The 19,507-nt window shown below is 46.7% G+C and overlaps 1 protein-coding gene across 1 annotated transcript; it reads left to right on the forward strand.

The window, feature by feature from the left end:
* Positions 1-202: 202 nt before the first annotated feature.
* On the forward strand, positions 203-15,590 carry HAPLN3 (hyaluronan and proteoglycan link protein 3). The gene is made up of 4 exons (XM_082198755.1): positions 203-421; positions 2,289-2,657; positions 9,591-9,893; positions 13,975-15,590. The coding sequence occupies exons 1-4, from the start codon at positions 265-267 to the stop codon at positions 14,253-14,255; spliced, it is 1,110 nt and encodes a 369-aa protein (XP_082054881.1). The 5' UTR covers positions 203-264; the 3' UTR covers positions 14,256-15,590.
* Positions 15,591-19,507: the final 3,917 nt, after the last annotated feature.

The following is a 19,507-nucleotide window of genomic DNA, read 5'->3' on the forward strand; positions in this document are numbered from 1 at the left end:
ACATTAGATTGGGCAGCTACTGTGGCTGCCATCAATCCTGCTCTGGTGAGAGTCATCCCCCCCCCGTTTCAAATTTCACTAATTATTTCTAAATTGTGAGTTATACGTACAAATTTGTATGTGCAAAATTTATGCAAGTGTTGTCTTTTAAAAATTTATTTCTCTCTCTCTCTCTCTGTTTGTGTGTGTGTGTAAGTTGCCTCCCTCACATACAACAGTCTCTGTGCATTAACCAGTTTGCTAATTCCCCTCTCCCCTCCTTTGATGGACAGGCTTCTGTTCTGCAATCTCCCACAAGTGATGCTTTTCCTGCTGGTTGTGATGCTGCTGCAGGCGAGCAGCTGCTACTGCGGCCTCCCTTTCTACAATGGTTTCTACTATGACCGGTTCATGAGTGACAAGGGAGAGGCTGACGATGAAGGTAAGAAGGGGGAAGGGGGAAAAACAAAGCAAAACAGCACCTGAAGAGGGAGAATTTGAAGGAACTGGGTTGGGCTGGAAGGCTGTGGCAGACCCAGTAGAAGTCAGGAACTGGAATAGCTCAGTTGGTCTGAAATATACTCAGAGTCGAGTGTGGATTTCATGCTCTTTATTCAGCTCATAGTAGTGAGGAATGAAAGTTTCCCCAAAATATCTGCTTTATATACATTATTTACACAATGGGTCGCACGTGATTGGCTAATTCTGGGATTCTCCTATAGGCTAATCAGGTTGCGGATTCATTTCCACCTGGAGCTGGATTGGGTGGCTCCTGCGGACCAATCATACTGCTGCATTGTTCTAGGACCAATCAGCCTGCTGCATTCTGGACCCTATTGTTCTAGGACCAATCAGACTGCCGCTTTTTGGATCCTATTCAACTCAGTACATAACATGGTCAAAGCACGAGACTCTTAATCTCAGGGTCATGGCTTTGAGCCCTACATTGGGCAAAAGATTCTTGCATTCAGGGGGGGTTGAATCCTGGTCGCTTCCAACTCTACAATTGTATGATTCTATTCGTACTTGTAGAGGCAATGATTGCCAGTTGCTGTGAAGGCTCCTTGACATAGACATCTAGTTGGCCACCGTGAGGATGCTGGACTAAGTGGGCTGTTTGACTGACCCAGCAGGAGTGTTCTTACCTTTACAGATGTGGAAAGCAGGCCATGAGAACCTAATCCCAGAGGCGGCTGCTCCATTGGGGCAAATGGAGCCCTGTCCCAGCTGCCTCATTCTGCCCTCAGCCAATGTCCATCTTCCTGCCCTATTATTTATAACCAGTCCAGGGCATGTCCCTGGCTGTCAGTTTCCCTTTCTTAAGTTTTGGTGTTGCCTTTGTAGCACTTGGCAGGGAGGGCAAAACCGGAATGAGTTGACTCTGCTTGGCATTGCCTCTGGCGCCACCTACTGTTGGCCTCCCTACCAGTCTTAATGGGCACCTTGGGTGTTTGGGTTGTGAATGCCGTTGCTCATGTGGCATTCTAGTTTAGAATAATAAAAAAGTGGGTAAGGCGAGGGGAGAAATGAATTTTACTATCTAATGAGATCATTGATCCATAAAATGAAAGCAATAACCAATGTAATATACTATAAAACAAATAAGACAGTATTGTAGATGATAAAAATTAAAATTATTATTTTTTCTTACCTGCACTGATGGTAGTCATTGTTTGGATGGGGGGCTTTTATCCATTTCCACAATCACACAATCAGTAGCTGAACTGGGCTCCATACAGTCACAAAAACAAATTACAGTCATACCTCGGGTTGAATGTGCTTCGGGATGAGCATGTTCGAGTTGCGCTCTGCGGCAACCCGGAAGTAACGGATTGCGTTACTTCTGGGTTTCGCCGCTTGCGCATGCGCAGCCGCTCAAAATGACATCACGCGCATGTGCAGAAGCAGCGAAAAGTGACGCGTGCGTGCGCAGACGTGCCGTCACTACTTACGTTTGCTTCTAGATGCGAACGGGGCTCCGGAACGGATCCCGTTCGCATCTAGAGATACCACTGTAATAGAAAACGCCTCAAAAACAAAAACGCAAAATAAATAGCAAATTCAAAAGTGCCATACTTAATCTGTTCCAGAAGTCTGTTTGACTTCCAAAATGTTCAAAAACCAAGGTGCAGCTTCTGATTGGTGCAGGTGCCCCGGAAACAATAGCCGACAGCCGAATCTGACGTTTGGCTTCCAAAAAATGTTTGGAAACTGGAACACTTACTACCGGGTTTTCGGCATTTGAGAACCAAGGCGTTTGAGAACCAAGGTACCACTGTATTTCATACCCTGTTTTTCAACCCCTGCAGTTCAATTCCGTGCTGTAAGGCTGATGGTCGAGACTTCCCCGGATGCCATCTATGCCTACCGTGGTGCCAGCGCCGTGCTGCCCTGCCGCTATCATTATGTGCCCAAGCTGGACATCCCGCGGAAGATCCGCGTCAAGTGGTCCAAGCTGCGGGAGGACAACACCAAAGATCAGGATGTGCTGGTGGCGTCTGGGTTGAAGCAGCGGAGCTTTGGGGGGTTCCGGGGGCGCACGACCCTGCAGCAGGCGCCTGACCAGGAAGCGTCCCTGGTGATCGATGACTTGCGCCTGCACGACGCTGGCAAGTACCGCTGCGAGGTCATAGATGGCCTGGAAGATGAGAGCGCAGTTGTGGAGCTAGCGCTCCAAGGTGAGTGGGACGGTGCATTCAGTGGCCGTTTTAAAAATCATAATCCAACTTCAAACTAAATTCTGAAATATTCTGGATCGCGGTGGGGAGGAAGCTGAGGCCTGGGGCCAAATCCAGCCCTCCAAGCCTCTCTATCTAGCCCTCAGTACTCTCCCCAGACCATGTCGCTGCCTCGCTCTGCTTTGCGCCTTCCAGGAGTGTTCTTGAATCTTGCCTTTTGCTTGCCTGTATGGAGGATAGATGCGGGTGGCGCTGTGGGTTAAACCACAGAGCCTAGGACTTGCTGATCAGAAGGTCGGCGGTTTGAATCCCCGCAATGGAGTGAGCTCCCATTGCTCATTCCCTGCTCCTGCCAACCTAGCAGTTCGAAAGCACGTCAAAGTGCAAGTAGATAAATAGGTACCGCTCCAGCGGGAAGGTAAACGGCGTTTCCATGCACTGCTCTGGTTCACCAGAAGCGGCTTAGTCATGCTGGCCACATGACCCGGAAGCTGTATGCTGGCTCCCTCGGCCAATAAAGCGAGATGAGCGCCACAACCCCAGAGTCGGCCACGACTGAACCTAATGGTTAGGGGCCCCTTTACCTATGGAAGATAGAAAGATAGTGTGTGCCTGTGTAGGCTGCTCTACAAAGCTAAAATGTATATGTGTTGCTCCTCCCACTTTTGCCTCTGGCTCCACCCACCAATGGCATGTGGCCCCTGTTAAGGTTGTCCACAAGTCCCTCAGGCTGACAATGGTTTGTATCAATATCTGGGCGTATGGTTTTACGAAGCTATAGGCAGGAGGGTATGGGAAATATCCATCTGGATCAAAGCATAAGAAAATGTGGGAGCGAAAATTCACATCTCCTCTGCCACAAAGGGTGGATTTCCTCCCCCCCCTCCAGTATCTATCTTGGCTTTATAGAGCCAGAATTGTTTCCCAGATTCTTTCTGGGGCACCAATTTGGTTTGCTTATCGTAAGTTCAAACTTTTCCCTTAGACTAATATTTTGGGTTCCCAGGTGGGTTTCTGGAGCTACTCTTAAACTGGAAGTTGGCTTGAATTCATTGGGACGGCTTATTGTGGATTGATTCCATCCATTTAGATAGATAGATAGATAGATTCTTTATTGTCATTACACAAGTGCAACATTGCACAAAGTGCAACGAAATTGGATGCCATCCCTTAAAACAACAAAAGCAAGACAACAACAACAACCAAACAAACCACATTCCAGCCACACCCACACCACACCCATCAAACTCCCAGGTCACACTAACGAGTTACAGCATTCAAAAGGGCCACAGCTCTTGGATAGAAACTGTTTTTCAGTCTATTTGTCTTTGACTTGATGTTTCTATATCTTCTGCCAGAAGGCAGTAGTGCAAACAGACAGTGTCCCGGGTGAGATGAATCCTGCAGGATGTTATTTGCTTTCCTAAGACAACGGGAACCGTACAGTTCTTCCAAAGATGGGAGAGGATGACCAATAATCCTTTGGGCTGTGGTTATGACCTTCTGGAGCACCTTCCTCTCCCTAGCTGTACAACTGGAGAACCAAGCACAAATACAGTATGTAAGAATGCTCTCTATGGAGCCTCGGTAGAAGGACACCAGCAGTCTCTCACTCAGATTGTTCTTCTTTAAAAGTCTGAGGAAATAAATTCTCTGCTGGGCCTTCTTCACCAGAGCAGTGGTATGTGCGCTCCAAGTCATGCCCTGATCAATAGCTACTCCCAAAAACCTGAATTCCGCCACCCTCTCCACCCGTTCCCCGTTGATATACAAGGGCTGAATGTCCGCCTTTTTTCCCCTGTAATCCACCACCAATTCCTTGGTCTTAGCCGTATTAAGAGCCAGATTGTTCTCTCCACACCAAACACAGAGCCGCTCCACCTCGTCCCGATAGGCGGACTCATCCCCTCCTGAAATGAGCCCCACCACCGTAGTGTCATCAGCAAACTTGATGATTTTGTTGCTGGAGTAGATGGCTGTACAGTCATACGTATAGATAGTGTAGAGCAGGGGACTCAACACACAACCCTGTGGTGAGCCGGTGTTAAGGCTCTGTTGTTGCTTTGTGCTCACTCCCAGTTCATTCATCTCCGAGACCATGTTTGATTCTTTTGAATCACCTTGGTTGAAGGCTGTGGTGCATAAAATTAGCTCAGTTGCTCTTTCACCCTCATACCTGCTAAGCAGGGAATTAAAGGGAGCCAAACCAATGGTTAAGTCTCTGATCTCCCAGAACTTTAGGGTCCTGCATGAAGACTTGTTCCCCCCAGTCACTGGGAAATCACACCCTTGCTGTAAAGACAGAATGCCATGCCTGGGATGGTTAAGGTAAAGGTAAAGGGACCCCTGACCATTAGGTCCAGTCATGACTGACTCTGGGGTTGCGGCGCTCATCTCACTTTATTGGCCGAGGGAGCCGGCGTACAGCTTCTGGGACATGTGGCCAGCATGACTAAGCCGCTTCTGGCGAACCAGAGCAGCGCACAGAAACGCCGTTTACCTTCCCGCCAGAGCGGCACCTATTTATTTAATTGCACTTTGATGTGCTTTGAAACTACTAGGTTGGCAGGAGCAGGGACCGAGCAACGGGAGCGCACCCCGTCGCGGGGATTCAAACCGCCGACTTTCTGATTGGCAAGTCCTAGGCTCTGTGGTTTAACCCACAGCGCCACCTGCATCCCTTCTGGGATGGTTAATCTTCCATAAATACAGGGAAGCTTCCTCTCTGGTAAGGCTCAATGTTCTCCCCTCTAATCTATTCCATGGCAGATATAATAAAACCCCAAAGAACAACAGATGCTGCCTGTTGCAACAATGCTGAAGGGGCATCTATCTTGCATGTACTTTTTCTATTGTAGTTTTCTTAAGGGACTGGGAAAATCTAATATATCCTATTATTTGCTCCTCTGTGTGTCATCAGATCACTTTGACTTATTGGGACCCCGAAGCAGTTACAGATCAAGTGGCAAAGTTCTTGAATATAGATATCTTCATTAGACCTCTTTAACAATTGCTTGACGTATGCATTCTCTCTCTCTCTGCAATCAGTTTAAAACAGATATTTTGTTTGCGTGTCCCACTTTTTCCTGCTCTAATTGAGATCTGATCTCCCCCCATCCCCCCTCTCTCTCACACACAGTGTCTAATATTTTAATTTTGTGTTTTTAAAGCTGTATTATGTATATTTTAATTTGTGCTATCATTTGTCATTGTCAACTGATTTTGCAATGTGTTAATGGTCTGTGTATCACGGAAAAAGAAACTAAGGTCCCCCACCACTATTTTAGATAGTGCAACTTAAGCGGTTTGGCATATATTTCCTTTCTTAGCAGAAAAGAGTAGGACAAATGATTCAAACTGGAGATGGAGAGGAAGTAAAGAGAGAAGGACAGGATGGAAAAGCCAGAGATCTCAGAAGCCTGTTCTGCCGTAACTCTGTGCTGGGCTTTTAGTATGGTTGCCCCTGTTCTCTGGAATACCATTCCTGTTGAAATAACAACCGGCACTCGCTAGCTGTACTTTCTGGGAAACAACTGAAAACTTTTGTTTTGTTTTGTTCTGAAATGCTGAATGAATTGGTCTCAGCCATGGGTGTCTACTTTGTCTTGTTTTTATTTACATATTTAATTTATTTCATAAAATTTATACGCTGCTTGATTGTAAAACAGCAACAACAACCAACCAACCAACCAACCAACCAAACAAACAAACCTCAAAGTGGCTTACAGAAAAAAAATGATACAGTAAAATTATCCATAAGCAGAGTTAGCAACAATAATTAGAAGCTTTCAAAAAATCAAGATAAACAATAAGCTAAAAACAGGTTTAAACATACACTAGCTTTCTAAATACCTGGGTGGGGTTAAAAAAATCACTTGCTCTTTTTAACTGGTTTTTTTTTTTTTGCTGTTTTTATTATGATTTGTACATAATCTTGGGACATATATGTGGAAGGTGATCAATAGTTCAGAAAAATAAATAAATGAAATCCCATACTTACACAGCACTATTGTTGTGATGGATGCTCCCCCACTTAACATTCTGATGGTAGACTGCCCGAACAACTTAATACTATGGATGCTTGATGAATCTTCCTAACCATCAGCAGCATGAGATAGAAGCCACAAAGCAGATGGCGAACTGAATGTTTCTGGATCACTCTCTCAAATTTTATTTGGAAACATGAATGAAACTGTTCATGAGCGTAACCAGGATTTTTGGGGTTTTTTTGAGTGGGTGGGGGGAGAGAAAGATTTTTTTTAGGAAATCAAACTTGCTGAGTTTTTCTAGGGAAATCACAGGTAAAAATACCCTGTAAATAGGACATTGTGTGGGGATGGCTTCTGCTAGCTGTGGGGGCCAGGACCTCAGATAACTGAGTACTTTCAATGCTTTTCAATAATATTTGTGCCCCCCGGCTACACCCATGAAACTGTCCTTTTCCCACTTCCTAATAAACAGGACTCCACCTTTGTGCAGGTAGAATCCTTGGGATTTTCTAAGAAGTCTGGAGGCAGTTACCAGAACTGCCAAGTATATACCTATTTCTGGCCACCAGAGGTCACCAGTAGCCTGTCATTTTTCTCAGTTTTTTTAAAAAATTCTTTCTTCTTTCATCCAAGATGAAAGGCTCTGTGGGAATACATTAAGCATTTTCCCCCTCCCCATGTGAGGAGCCCATCCTGTGATTATATATTTCTGTGATGCCAGGCAGTATGTTGTTTGACTAAATGGACTGAAAGATGAGTGTTTTCTCTTTTTAAAACCATTGTACTGTGTGGGTTCGCAATGAAGCCTACTTTAGCTTTGTTATTATAATGATTAATCAACCAACAAATTAGAACAAAGACCTACCTAGTTTAGCATCCCAGATCCCATAGTGGCAAACAAGAAGCTATAGGGGAACTCCTGGACATATCCAGGTTTGTCTGTTGAAAATAACGAACAAAAAAAATCAGAACATCACTCTGCCCACCCCCCACCCCCCCCGGAGGAAAAACCCAAAAAACTCAACAACTTTTGTGTCTGGTTTTTCACTTTTTGAAATATGGCAACCCTACATGAGGGCAAATCCCTCTTTATCCATAAAGCTCACTAGTGGGGTAGGAGAGTTGAAAATAACACCAATATATTTCACATCGAGACCCCTCCTGCTCTATATTTTGCTCTAGTAAGTTTAGTTTGGTCAGAATTGAGCATACACTTCCAGTTGTTGTTGTTTAATTGTGTCCGACTCTTTGTGACCCAATGGACCAGAGCACACCAGGCACTCCTGTCTTCCACTGCCTCCGGCAATTTGGTCAAACTCATGCTGGTAGCTTCGAGAACACTGTCCAACCATCTTGTCCTCTGTCGTCCCCTTCTCCTTGTGCCTTCCATCTTTCCCAACATCAGGGTCTTTTCCAGGGAGTCTTCTCTTCTCATGAGGTGGCCAAAGTATTGGAGCCTCAGCTTCAGGATCTGTCCTTCCAGTGAGCACTCAGGGCTGATTTCCTTAAGAATGGAGAGGTTTGATCTTCTTGCAGTCCATGGGACTCTCAAGAGTCTCCTCCAGCACCATAATTCAAAAGCATCGATTCTTCGGCGATCAGCCTTCTTTATGGTCCAGCTCTCACTTCCATACATCACTACTGGGAAAACCATAGCTTTAACTATACGGACCTTTGTCGGCAAGGTGATGTCTCTGCTTTTTAAGATGTTTGATCTTCTTGCAGTCCACGGGACCCTCAAGAGTCTCCTCCAGCACCATACTTCCAGAGTTAACACTCAATACATTTGGTGAATGAGACACCATAGAGGGCCATGAAAATTTGTGTCCCAGTTTTTGTTTAGACTTGTCTAAATGTTCTTTTGCAGCAATTCACAAGAAGCCAAAGGCCTTGTGTGCACCTCTCTTGGGGACAGAAACTCAGAGATACAATTCCCAGAGTTTCCTGGCAGGAGGGACTGGTTGTTAAAACTGCTTTGGGGATCGGAGCTCTCAGAAGGCAACAGGGGCCTCCTAACAACTCTCAGCACCCTTAACAAATGACTGGGAATCCACGACTGCTATAAATGTGTAGTTCAGATGCTGCAGGCTTGCAGCTCCCAACATCCCTGTCAGGATGCTGTCAGCAGCTGCCGGCTGGTTGCCCAGGACAGTATAAAGACAAGGGAAAGTTTCTTACTGTCCTTTTTTATTTCAAACTTTACAGAGAGAGGCTCTAGAACCTAGCCTCTTGGATAATGGCATTGTCCCGAGTGAATCTCCACCCCCTGCCTCTCCCACTTCCTCATTTGTCACTTCTACGGGTGCTGCCCTTTGCTCTCCTACTTTTAAGGCTCGCCAGATTCTGGGATATGGAGCGCCTGGAATGCTTTCTGGTGACAACATGTCAGCCACGTGTTGCTCTGGTTCTCTCATGATTTCCCAGCTTTCCCCCTCAGTTTGGTGTAGTGGTTAGGAGTGGTAGATTCATAATCTGGTGAACCGGGTTCGCGTCTCCGCTCCTCCACATGCAGCTGCTGGGTGACCTTGGGCTAGTCAAACTTCTTCAAGTCTCTCAGCCCCACTCACCTCACAGAGTGTTTGTTGTGGGGAAGGAAGGGAAAGGAGAATGTTAGCCGCTTTGAGACTCCTTCGGGTAGTGATAAAGTGGGATATCAAATCCAAACTCTTCTTCTTCTTCATCTGCCTCTGAGCTGTGACTTCCCTCAAACCCCTGTTGTGAATCTATACTGTCTTCCTCTTCCTCCTCCCTGGAAAGGTCAGGATGGGTAGGCGGTCTCCACCATTCCTTCTCTGCCCAGTCCCTGACAACCCCTGACTGTTGGCCTAGCTGGCTGGTGCTGATGGGAGCCTGGAGTCCAGCAACTTCTGAAGGTCATAGGTTCCTCATACCTCAGTAAGTGATCCTTCCTCCTGTACTCACTCAGCAACTTTATTTTCCCCAGGGGTGGTGTTCCCTTACCAGCCTCAACGTGGGCGCTACAAACTCAACTTCCATGAGGCCAAGAAGACCTGCGAGGACCAGGATGCCATGATGGCCTCCTTTGAGCAGCTCTTTAAGTCCTGGATGGAGGGCCTTGACTGGTGTAATGCAGGCTGGCTGACGGACGGCACAGCCCAGTACCCCATCACTGTGCCACGGGAGCCCTGTGGAGGGAAGCACATGGCCCCTGGCCTCCGGAACTATGGAGAGCGCCAGAAGAACCTCCATCATTTCGACGTCTTCTGTTTCTCTTCTGCTCTGAAAGGTGAGTTGTTCTCTGCCATCGTTCACCAGGCAGGCTACTTTAAAGGAGGGATGGGAAGATGGTGGGGCTGGGCATGTCCCCTTTGGCCTGGCCGTATGTTCCCACTCTGGCGATTTCTGATTTTCTGGCCTCTTTCCATATGAACCTGCCCGGACCCTGAGACCATCTTCTGAGGCCCTCCTTCGTGTGCCGCCTCCTCGAGAGGTCCGGAAGGTGGCATCACGAAAATGGGCCTTCCCTGCAGTGGCTCCCCGTCTGTGGAATGCTCTCCCCAAGGAAGTTTGCCTGGTGCCTTCATTAGACACCTTTAGCCACCAGGCAAAAACATTCCTTTTCAACCAGGCCTTTGGTTGATCTGATTTAGATCCCCTGCCCTTTTAAAATGTTTTTTTATTGAGGGGGGGGTATTGGGTTGTTGTTTTTATTTTTATTAGGTATTTTGTGGTTTTATATCTTGAATTTATTCTGTGAACTGCCCTGAGACCCCTGGGCGGTATATAAATTCAATAAATATAAATTCAATTTAATAATAATAATAATAATAATAATAATAATAATAATAATAATACTGTGATGCACCAAGCATGGGACTGCCTTTGAGGACTATCGTTAGTTCAAACTACAGTCTCTAGGCCAGGCATAGGCAAACTCGGCCATTCAGATGTTTTGGGACTACAATTCCCATAATCCCCTGCCACTGGTCCTGTTAGCTAGGGATCATGGGAGTTATAGTCCCAAAAACATCTGGAGGGCCGAGTTTGCCTATGCCTGCTCTAGGCTGCTGATTGGGACTCGATCCATCTAGCTTGATTCTGTTTACTCTGACCTGCAGCCGCTCTCCTGAGTTACAGGCAATAGACCTTTCTGGCCAAGCTGGAGATGTCCTTGGTGTGGAACTTGGGACCTTTTAGATACAGCTAAACCTCTCATTCAGTTCATCATCACAAACCTTGTTATGCATCCTGCTACTCTTAGAGGCGCCCAGCCTGCAGAATCCCTACCCAAGATAAGTCTAGGTTGGCTCCCTCTCATCTGAGCTTTTAAAACCGTCACCTGGCTTTCAGCTGGGGTTGGAATTCATCTCACTCCTGTTGATTGTTTCACCCTGAGCTTCATTTTACGGTAGTTAATGGATTTGGGTAGCTTTCCTTTTGCTTTTGCATTTGATGGGTTTTAATGAAATACTGTAAATGCTGTGTGCTGCGTTGAGTATGCTTTTTATTCATACTACAAAGAGCAATCATTAAAGGGAAGATGAGTTCTGGAGTCTAAATTCTCCATTTAACTCCCTGTAACTGTTCATGGACTTCGGTAGTGAAAAGCACAATTTGTGTTCCCCTAGGCTGTGTTTTCTCCTCTGTGCTGTAGTTGTCTTGATAACCCTGTCCTGCACGGGCTACCAGCATGGCTCTCACAAGCAGGCATGTGCTCAAAGAGGCTGACCTGACACCTTTAGGGTCCCCCCCCTCGTGTCAGGGACTGGACTGAGGAGGAACGGTGGGTACCATCCCCCCCCTCTCCTGAACCTTCCTGAGAACAGGAGGACAGTATAGATTTAGAACAGCGGTTTGCAGAAGGCCATAGTTCAGAGGCTGCAGAGGGGAGAAACTGGGAAATTTTGGAAAAGGAACAGCAAGAAGAAGCAGCACAAGGGGAGAGACAGCTGACTGTAATGGCTTGGGTCTCCCACAAACGCGAGGCACCGGCTTTATTGCTCACACACATAAATCACTCCGGAGCTCCTTCACTCCGTGTCTGACTCCAAGTTTGCAGTTGCTGAGTCTAAACTTCGCCCTTTCCTCTTCTTCCAACAGGGGAAAAAACCCTTTCGCTTCCGCTCTTTCCCCCTCCTCTCACTGACCTTCTCGTGCCTTCGAGTTTTTGGGCTAACTATTCTCGGCCTCTCCCCTTCTGTCTCTGAGCTAAGATTGGTATTTGGATCTTTGCTATCTGCTGTCTGCTCTCTGTTCTCTGAAGCTATGCCACTCGGCTGCCCCTCCTCTCTCTCATATTCCAGCTCACATTCCAGTGTCCTTATCTCCCTTTGCCTGCTTTGATTCCCAGCCTCTGTCAGCTCCGGAATGAAGCTGACACTGACAGACTCAATGTCTCTGGAAAGCATTCCTGATCCCCCCTTTCCCAGGACCAGGCGGGCTTTGAGAGTAGGAGAACAGAGAGCTCAGAAGCAGAAAGCTCAGATTAGCCAACGCAGGGGTGACGTATAATAGAGACATAGGGGGTGGGACTTTATTCGCCATTATTAGGGAAGACTGCATTCCTTCGTCTCTTCCTGTGAATATTAATAAATTACGTGGTAAGAACTTTTAATTGTTTCTCTGCTTCTTGGCAGCTACCGTGGGAGAGATCAGATTCTCCATAGCTATAAATGGGCTTGAAAGAAGCAGAATCTTCTCTCCACAATATACAGTGGTGCCTCGCAAACGAAAATAATCTGTTCTGTGATTCTCTTCGTCTAGCGGTTTTTTCGTCTTGCGAAGCAAGCCCATTGACGGATTAGCGGATTAGTGCTATTAGCGCTTTTAGCAGCTTTTAGCGGCTTATCGGATCAGCTGATAAGCGGCTTAGCAGCTTAGAAAAAGGGGGGGGGAGGAAAACCCCCCCGCAGGAACTCGCAAGACATTTTCATCTTGCGAAGCAAGCCCATAGGAGATTCGTTTTGCGAAGCACCTCCAAAACGGAAAACTCTTTCGTCTAGCGAGTTTTCCGTCTTGCGAGGCATTCGTCTTGCGGGGCACCACTGCAGTCTCCAAGAAAGAACAACATCCTTCTAAACTCCCCAATTAGGCTAGCAAAAAGCTAAGGCTAAAGGGTAACTAGGGAGTAGGGAAGGGAAGAAGAGGAGGAGTGAGAGCGTATTTTTATTTGTTTGTTTTTATTTATTACATTTATATATCACTTTTCCAAGGATCTCAAGGTGGTGTACATGGTTCCCCTCTTCCCCATTTCATCCTCACAACAGCCCTGTGAGGTAGGTTAGGCTAAGAGATGGTGGCCGGCCCAAGGTCACCCAGTGAGTGGAGATTCGAACCCTGCTCTCCTAGGTCCTAGTCCAACATGCTAACCATTAGGCCACGCTGGCGTATGTCCTTGTGGTGCATGGGGGGGTGCTTTGTGTAGTGTGGTGCATGCATGGTTGTAGCACATGTATAGCGCCCACAACATTTTCTCTGGCTTGCAAAAGACTGGTGACTCCTGCTTTACCATATGACCATTGTTTGGGGTCTGCAAACCCAAGGTGATAGCCAATGCTAGTCCTAAAGGTAAAGGTAAAGGGACCCCTGGCTATTAGGTCCAGTCGTGAACAACTCTGGGGTTGCGGCTCTCTTCTTGCTTTATTGGCCGAGGGAGCTGGCGTACAGCTTCTGGGTCATGTGGTCAGCAGGATTAAGCCGCTTCTGGCAAACCAGAGCAGCGCATGGAAACACCGTTTACCTTCCTGCTGGAGCGGTACTTATTTATCTACTTGCACTTTATACTTTTGAACTGCTAGGTTGGCAGGAGCAGGGACCGAGCAATGGGAGCTCACCCCGTCGTGGGGATTCGAACCGCCGACCTTCTGATCAGCAAGCCCTAGACTCTGTGGTTTAACCCACAGTGCCACCCGCATCCCTATGCTAGTCCTAGAGGACTAAAGAAATTCATGGAGGACAGGGCTATCGATGGCGACTAGCCATGTTGGATATGCTCTGGCTCCACAGTCGGAAGCAGCAATGCTTCTGAATGCCGGCTGCTGGAACCCACAGGAAGGGAGAGGACTTTGTGCTTGGGGTCATGCTTGTGGCATCTGCTTGGCCATTGCAAGAAGAGGATGGACTAGATGGACCATTGGCCTGACCCAACAGCCTTCTTACATAGTCAGATTAGACCCACTGAAATGAATGAACCCAGGGTGGTCATCCTCATTAACTTCAACGAGCCATTTCTGAGCAGGACCTAGCATTCAGTATAACCCGAATAAACTAAACAGGAAAAAAAGAGCGGGACATGTATCTGTAAGTGGATCTCTTTTGGGATTTTCCTGCATTGCTCCATAACTCTTTCTCTGCCCCCTTCCCAACAGGAACGGTTTACTATCTCTCCGGCCGCGAGCAGCTCACCTTGGAGGAAGCCAAGCAAGCATGCCAGGACGATGGGGCTGAGATTGCCAAGGTGGGCCAACTTTATTCAGCATGGAAGCTCTCTAATTTGGACCGTTGTGATGCCGGCTGGTTGGCTGATGCTAGTGTGCGCTACCCCATCACTTCGCCCCGCCCCAACTGTGGTCCCCCGGAACCTGGGGTCAGAAGCTTTGGCTTCCCCAAAGTTGGCAAGTTTGGAGTCTACTGTTACAAGATGAGCTGAAGGAAGGCCAATGTATGGACACTGTGCACCAATGGACAATATCCTTCTGTTGCCCACCTATAGTTTATTATTTAAAGGGCCAGTCTCGGGGGCAGTTTTAATTGTATGTTTTATTTTTTGTGTGTCTCTTGGGCTTTGGTTTTTTTTAAATTTACATTTTTGTAACAAAAGGGGAGGAATGCTGCACAGCCCCACAGAATAGCCTTGGAGTGGACTTGGTGCTGATTCTAAGATTCTTCCACTTCCATTGCCCGTCTAATCCAGTGGTAGAGAAACCCCTCCTGAGTTTTAGTGTTGTTTTTCTGTCTGGTCATCTGATTTCTGGAATGGGCTCAGGCTGAGATCTATGGATGAGATTGCAAAACTGTCTTGTGCTCAGCTGGGTCTGTACTGAGGTCGCTGCATCTTGCCAAAGGATTCCCAGTCCCGATGGGAGATTCCCAGTAGTTACTAGAATAAGGTCTCCTCACCCCCCCCCAATGGCTTTGCCTCCTAGTAAATCCAGTGTTTACAGATTAGGATGGGGTGGGGAAACTCTCCAGCCTGAGGGCTATGTTCACCCCTGGGCAACCTCTTGTCAGTGCCGTGAAGGGCCAGAAGGAAAATATAGCTTTGTACAGTACAGTACACCTGTTTCTACATATGCCCCTTTCTGTCTTCGTTCCAGAGAAGCAAGAGATGTCATCAGAGTTCAGTGACACATTCCAGCAAGGCAAAAACACTCGAGGGTGTGAAACAAGGCTGGGAAGAGGTGTGGCTTAGAGAGAGGGGTGGGGCCTGACAAGAGGGGTGGGGCCATGAAAGGGACTGACTTCTGAGTAAGCATGCCTAGAATCAGAGCAACATCAGGAGGGTCACAGGAGTCTACCTCTGCAGGTTGGAGATAAACACACACACACACACACAAGTAGGACCTCTGGCAAGGGGTTCTTCCTCCGTAGCAAGGTCCTGATCCTGCTGGTCATGCTGGTGCCTACTTTTATTCAAAGAAAGAAAGCAGGATGCGTGAATATAGTATTTCAATTGTCCCTTTTTTGGGGGGCCTGTAGAGCATACTAGTGGGACCTGCAGCAAAACGTTGCAGTGTATCTTCACTTTGTAGGAATGTTCTAGTTCTTGTTGGCTAGCCATGCCCTCCTCCCACGTCACAGGCACATAGGGAACTGCCTTTATACCCTTACGTGAAACTACCTTGCCACTATTACGGAAAGCTCTCTAAGTTACCATACTTTGGCATCTGCGTGCTCTATTCTTGTGTGTACCTCACCTTTTGGTTTTGCTGTTCAAACTTGGGGGTTTCTCGGACGTTTGCGAATAAAACCCTTAAGAAAACTACCCAAGGAATTTGTGGGAGATTGTTGCACTTTGTGTGTGTGTGTGTGTGTAGGGGAGTGGCTCCCTGATTTGGAGGATCTGTTCAACAAACACTAAACAATTTTTTCAGGGGGTGAGTGGAAGCTGCCAGATCTGGAAGTCCTCTTTCTACTGTTAGGGAAAGCTTTCGTAGCCGAAATAACACACACCGGTGAATGTATGCATCTGTGTGTGAAAGGGCGAGGGCGAGAGGGAGAGAACGAGCATCTGGGATAGAAAGGGGTTTTTGAAAAGCGAAATGTATCAAGGAATGGGGCGGGGGGAGGAAGAACAGGAAGGAAATAGCAGTGTGGGTGTGTGGGTGCACATGCACGCGAGAGAGGCTACGGGCCTGGTGGAAGGCGCCCTGAATGAATTGCATTCATGTAGGCGCCAACAATTTAATCAAAAGCCCATGCTTACCTTTGCACAGCATATCAAAGAACTCTCTGCTTAAATATTTAATTAAAATCCAGCTCCCAACTCATGTAATGAATTCTAAAAAGTTTGCCGCGGTTTGTTTGCCTCCTCCTTCTCTGTTAATAATGAAGCAAGCCTGACAGAGACATGTAAGTAATGAGCTGTGCAAAGACACAATGATGCTTAAGGCAGACAACCCAATGGGCACACTGCTCTTTTTGTTCATTCATGTGGCGCACATGGGCCATAGACTCTGATGGAACCCCGAAAGAGGCAGTTGAGATAGCTGAGATGCATGTTTCCTTTATGGTAAGGTAAAAAAAGGTAAAGGACCCCTGGACAGTTAAGTCCAGTCAAAGGCGACTCTGGGGTTGTGGCACTCATCTTGCATTTGGCCAGCATGTGGTCATGTGGCCAGCATGACTAAACTGCCTTTTGTGTGACGGAATACCGTGACAGAAACCAGAGCGCACAGAAATGCTGTTTACCTTCCCCCTGCAGCAGTACCTATTTATCTACAGTGGTACCTTGGGTTAAGTACTTAATTCATTCCGGAGGTCCATTCTTAACCTGAAACTGTTCTTAACCTGAAGCACCACTTTAGCTAACGGGGCCTCCCGCTGCTGCCGCGCCACCGGAGCACAATTTCTGTTCTCATCCTGAAGCAAAGTTCTTAACCCGAGGTACTATTTCTGGGTTAGCTGAGTCTGTAACCTGAAGCGTATGTAACCCGAGGTACCACTGTACTTGCACTGGGACACAGGTGGTGCTGTGGTCTACACCACTGAGCCTCTTGTGCTTGCTGATCATAAGGTTGACGGTTCGAATCCCCGTGATGGGGTGAGCTCCCGTTGCTCTGTCCCAGCTTCTGCTAACCTAACAGTTTCCTTTCTGACATAGCTAGGAATGCAGGAATCTGTCAATTTTGGTTTCTCTCTGTTTCTCCTTTTTCAATTATCACATTAGTTTGAATTAAAAAGAAAAAAAAACATCCTCATGAAAATTCACCAGCATTTTACTGCGAATTTCTGTGAATTTCTCCTAATACCCACATTTTTCTATGTAATTTTGCAAAGCAATTTCCCACAATACAATGCACGTCTCTATGTTACTGTCACTAATATATGCCTTTTAAAGCATGTATTACCCTAGTGTATACATTTTTGGACACACTGCTTGACTGGAGACCGGCATTGCAAAATTCATGCAGATTTTGAGGGATAGCTTTCTTCGTTGCTTTGGAAGCTGCAAATTTGGTAGGAGTGCCATTAAATGTACACTGAATAAAATTTGTCCCCCCAAAAGATAGCAGGAGACTGCTTTGGGCAGTTACAAAAGTTGGGGAAACAGCAAAGGCCCAACTGAACTGCTTATGACAGTACAGTGGTACCTCAGGTTAAGTACTTAATTCATTCCGGAGGTCTATACTTAACCTGAAACTGTTCTTAACCTGAAGCACCACTTTAGGTAATGGGGCCTCCTGCTGCCGCCGTGCCACCGGAGTACGATTTCTGTTCTCATTCTGAAGCAAAGTTCTTACCCTGAAGCACTATTTCTGGGTTAGCGGAGTCTGTAACCTGAAGCATACGTAACCTGAGATACCACTGTACTTATGACATCTGCCGTGCTTGAACAGACAATATGCCTGTATGTTTGCCCATCTCAATACAGGGTCATATCTCAGCAGCAGATCGCTTATTTTGCCTGAAGGAGGATCTAAGATTATTCCCTGACACCTCCAGTTACTTATTCATTTCACATTTATTTGCTTATGCATTTATGAATCACCTTTCATATAAATTTTGAGATGATATGCAATAAAACAACTAAAATAGGTTTAAAAAGCAATACAACTAAACACAACTCCTATCAGACTCCCAGCCAGCATGCCCAGTGGTCTGGAATGGTGTGAGTTGTAGTCTAGCTACATGTGCCTGATCCCTCATGTAAGGGGTTAAAAAGCCCCAGGAAGGAAGTCACATGAAGCACATCTTCCTGGGAACCTGGAGAGCAGCTGCCAGTCCGAGTAGGCAGTACTGAGCTCAGTGGAGAATTATTCTGACCTGACGAAAGGCAGCTTCCTGTTTTCCTGCAGAGCAGCCCTGCATTGCTTGAGGCTGGGAGTGATTGTAGTCTATACTGGATGCCTTTGCCTTGGCCTGATCAGCACATAACTTTCTTTACAGTCCCTAAACTCCACCAGTGTGCTTTTGACATAACCCCTTTGATCTGTAACGTGGCTTCTGATCTGCGACGATGTGTGCAAAAGTGTTCCCAAATGCGCACACACAGAACACACACACACACACACACAGCATGCAACCGGCACCTCCACAAGGGTAAAATACAACAAACTTTTATTTTACAGGGTTCACAACAGCGCCGATAGCTGTTTTAATTTTGAATCTTGCATTTTATGCATAAGAGTTAAACACCCCCCACCCCTGGAAAAAAAAAGGAGGGAAAAAGGAAGAAGAAAATATTCTGGGTTGGGTTTCCTCCTACCTCTTTTTTTTTTTGCTTTTTACAGAAAACAAAAAAAATCAGGCAAGCTCTTCTTTGCTTCATTCCACATCCCCCCACCCCCAGGCCATTCCCACCCCCCCACTTTGAAAACAGAACACACATCAAAAGCCAGGCTCCTACCAGCATCCTTGAGACATTGGCGAGTCCATTTAAATTATTGTAAAAATGACCAGTTTTCTCTTTGTTTTCAATAATTATTACCATTATGCTTTTTAAAATATATATATAAATAGGTGCAGGGAACTCTGGTGCCCGGCACAGTCCCCCTTGAGAGAGCGCCATCTCAGGATGGGAGCTGCTTTTCCATATGTCCTGGGGGGGGGGTAGGAAACAGCCATGGTGGGGGGACACAGGCTTATGAAGTTGCGTTATAGATATATTTCTATGTCCTCTACTTGCATCTTTAAGATGCACTCAGGAAAGCAGGGAGAAGACGGCCGAAGAAACAAACCCATGATGTTGTCAGCTGAGTGACTCTGTGGCTCAAATTATACGCAGGCCAGAGGGGGCTCAGCCCCCTTACCGTTTTGTGCCAGCTCCTGAACACCTGTTTTGTTGTTGTTGTTGTTTTTAGAAAGCTATGGCAAGCGGGGTGGGATGTTTGTATTGCGATTTGGCTAAAAGTAGAGAAATTCAAGGATGGACTTTGTAGACTTCATGAAGGACGCCACAACCTTCCTGCCCCCCTCTGCATAATTCAAGCATTACTCTGACAGGGGAAATAAGCCAATGAAATGACTGGCAGCAGATTCGGAACAAACAGAGGGAAGTGAAAGCCACCTCACAAGGTTGTTGTGAGGATAAAACGGCATGGACCCTCGTCTGCTATCCTGAGCTGCTTAGTAAAGGTAAAGGGACCCCTGACTATTAGGTCCAGTCGTGACCGACTCTGGGGTTGCGGTGCTCATCTCACTTTATTGGCCAAGGGAGCCGGCGTACGGCTTCCGGGTCAT

The sequence above is a fragment of the Podarcis vaucheri genome (genome assembly GCF_965113315.1).
Source record: "Podarcis vaucheri genome assembly, chromosome: 14".
In the NCBI taxonomy this organism is placed as follows: Eukaryota; Metazoa; Chordata; class Lepidosauria; order Squamata; family Lacertidae; genus Podarcis; species Podarcis vaucheri.

Excerpts from the sequence above, each read along its gene's own strand:
- HAPLN3 (XM_082198755.1), top strand. The coding sequence starts at position 265 with ATGGACAGGCTTCTGTTCTGCAATCTCCCACAAGTGATGCTTTTCCTG. Across the intron at positions 422-2,288 it reads GGGAGAGGCTGACGATGAAG|TTCAATTCCGTGCTGTAAGG; the intron begins GTAAGAAGGGGG and ends CAACCCCTGCAG. Across the intron at positions 2,658-9,590 it reads TGTGGAGCTAGCGCTCCAAG|GGGTGGTGTTCCCTTACCAG; the intron begins GTGAGTGGGACG and ends TATTTTCCCCAG.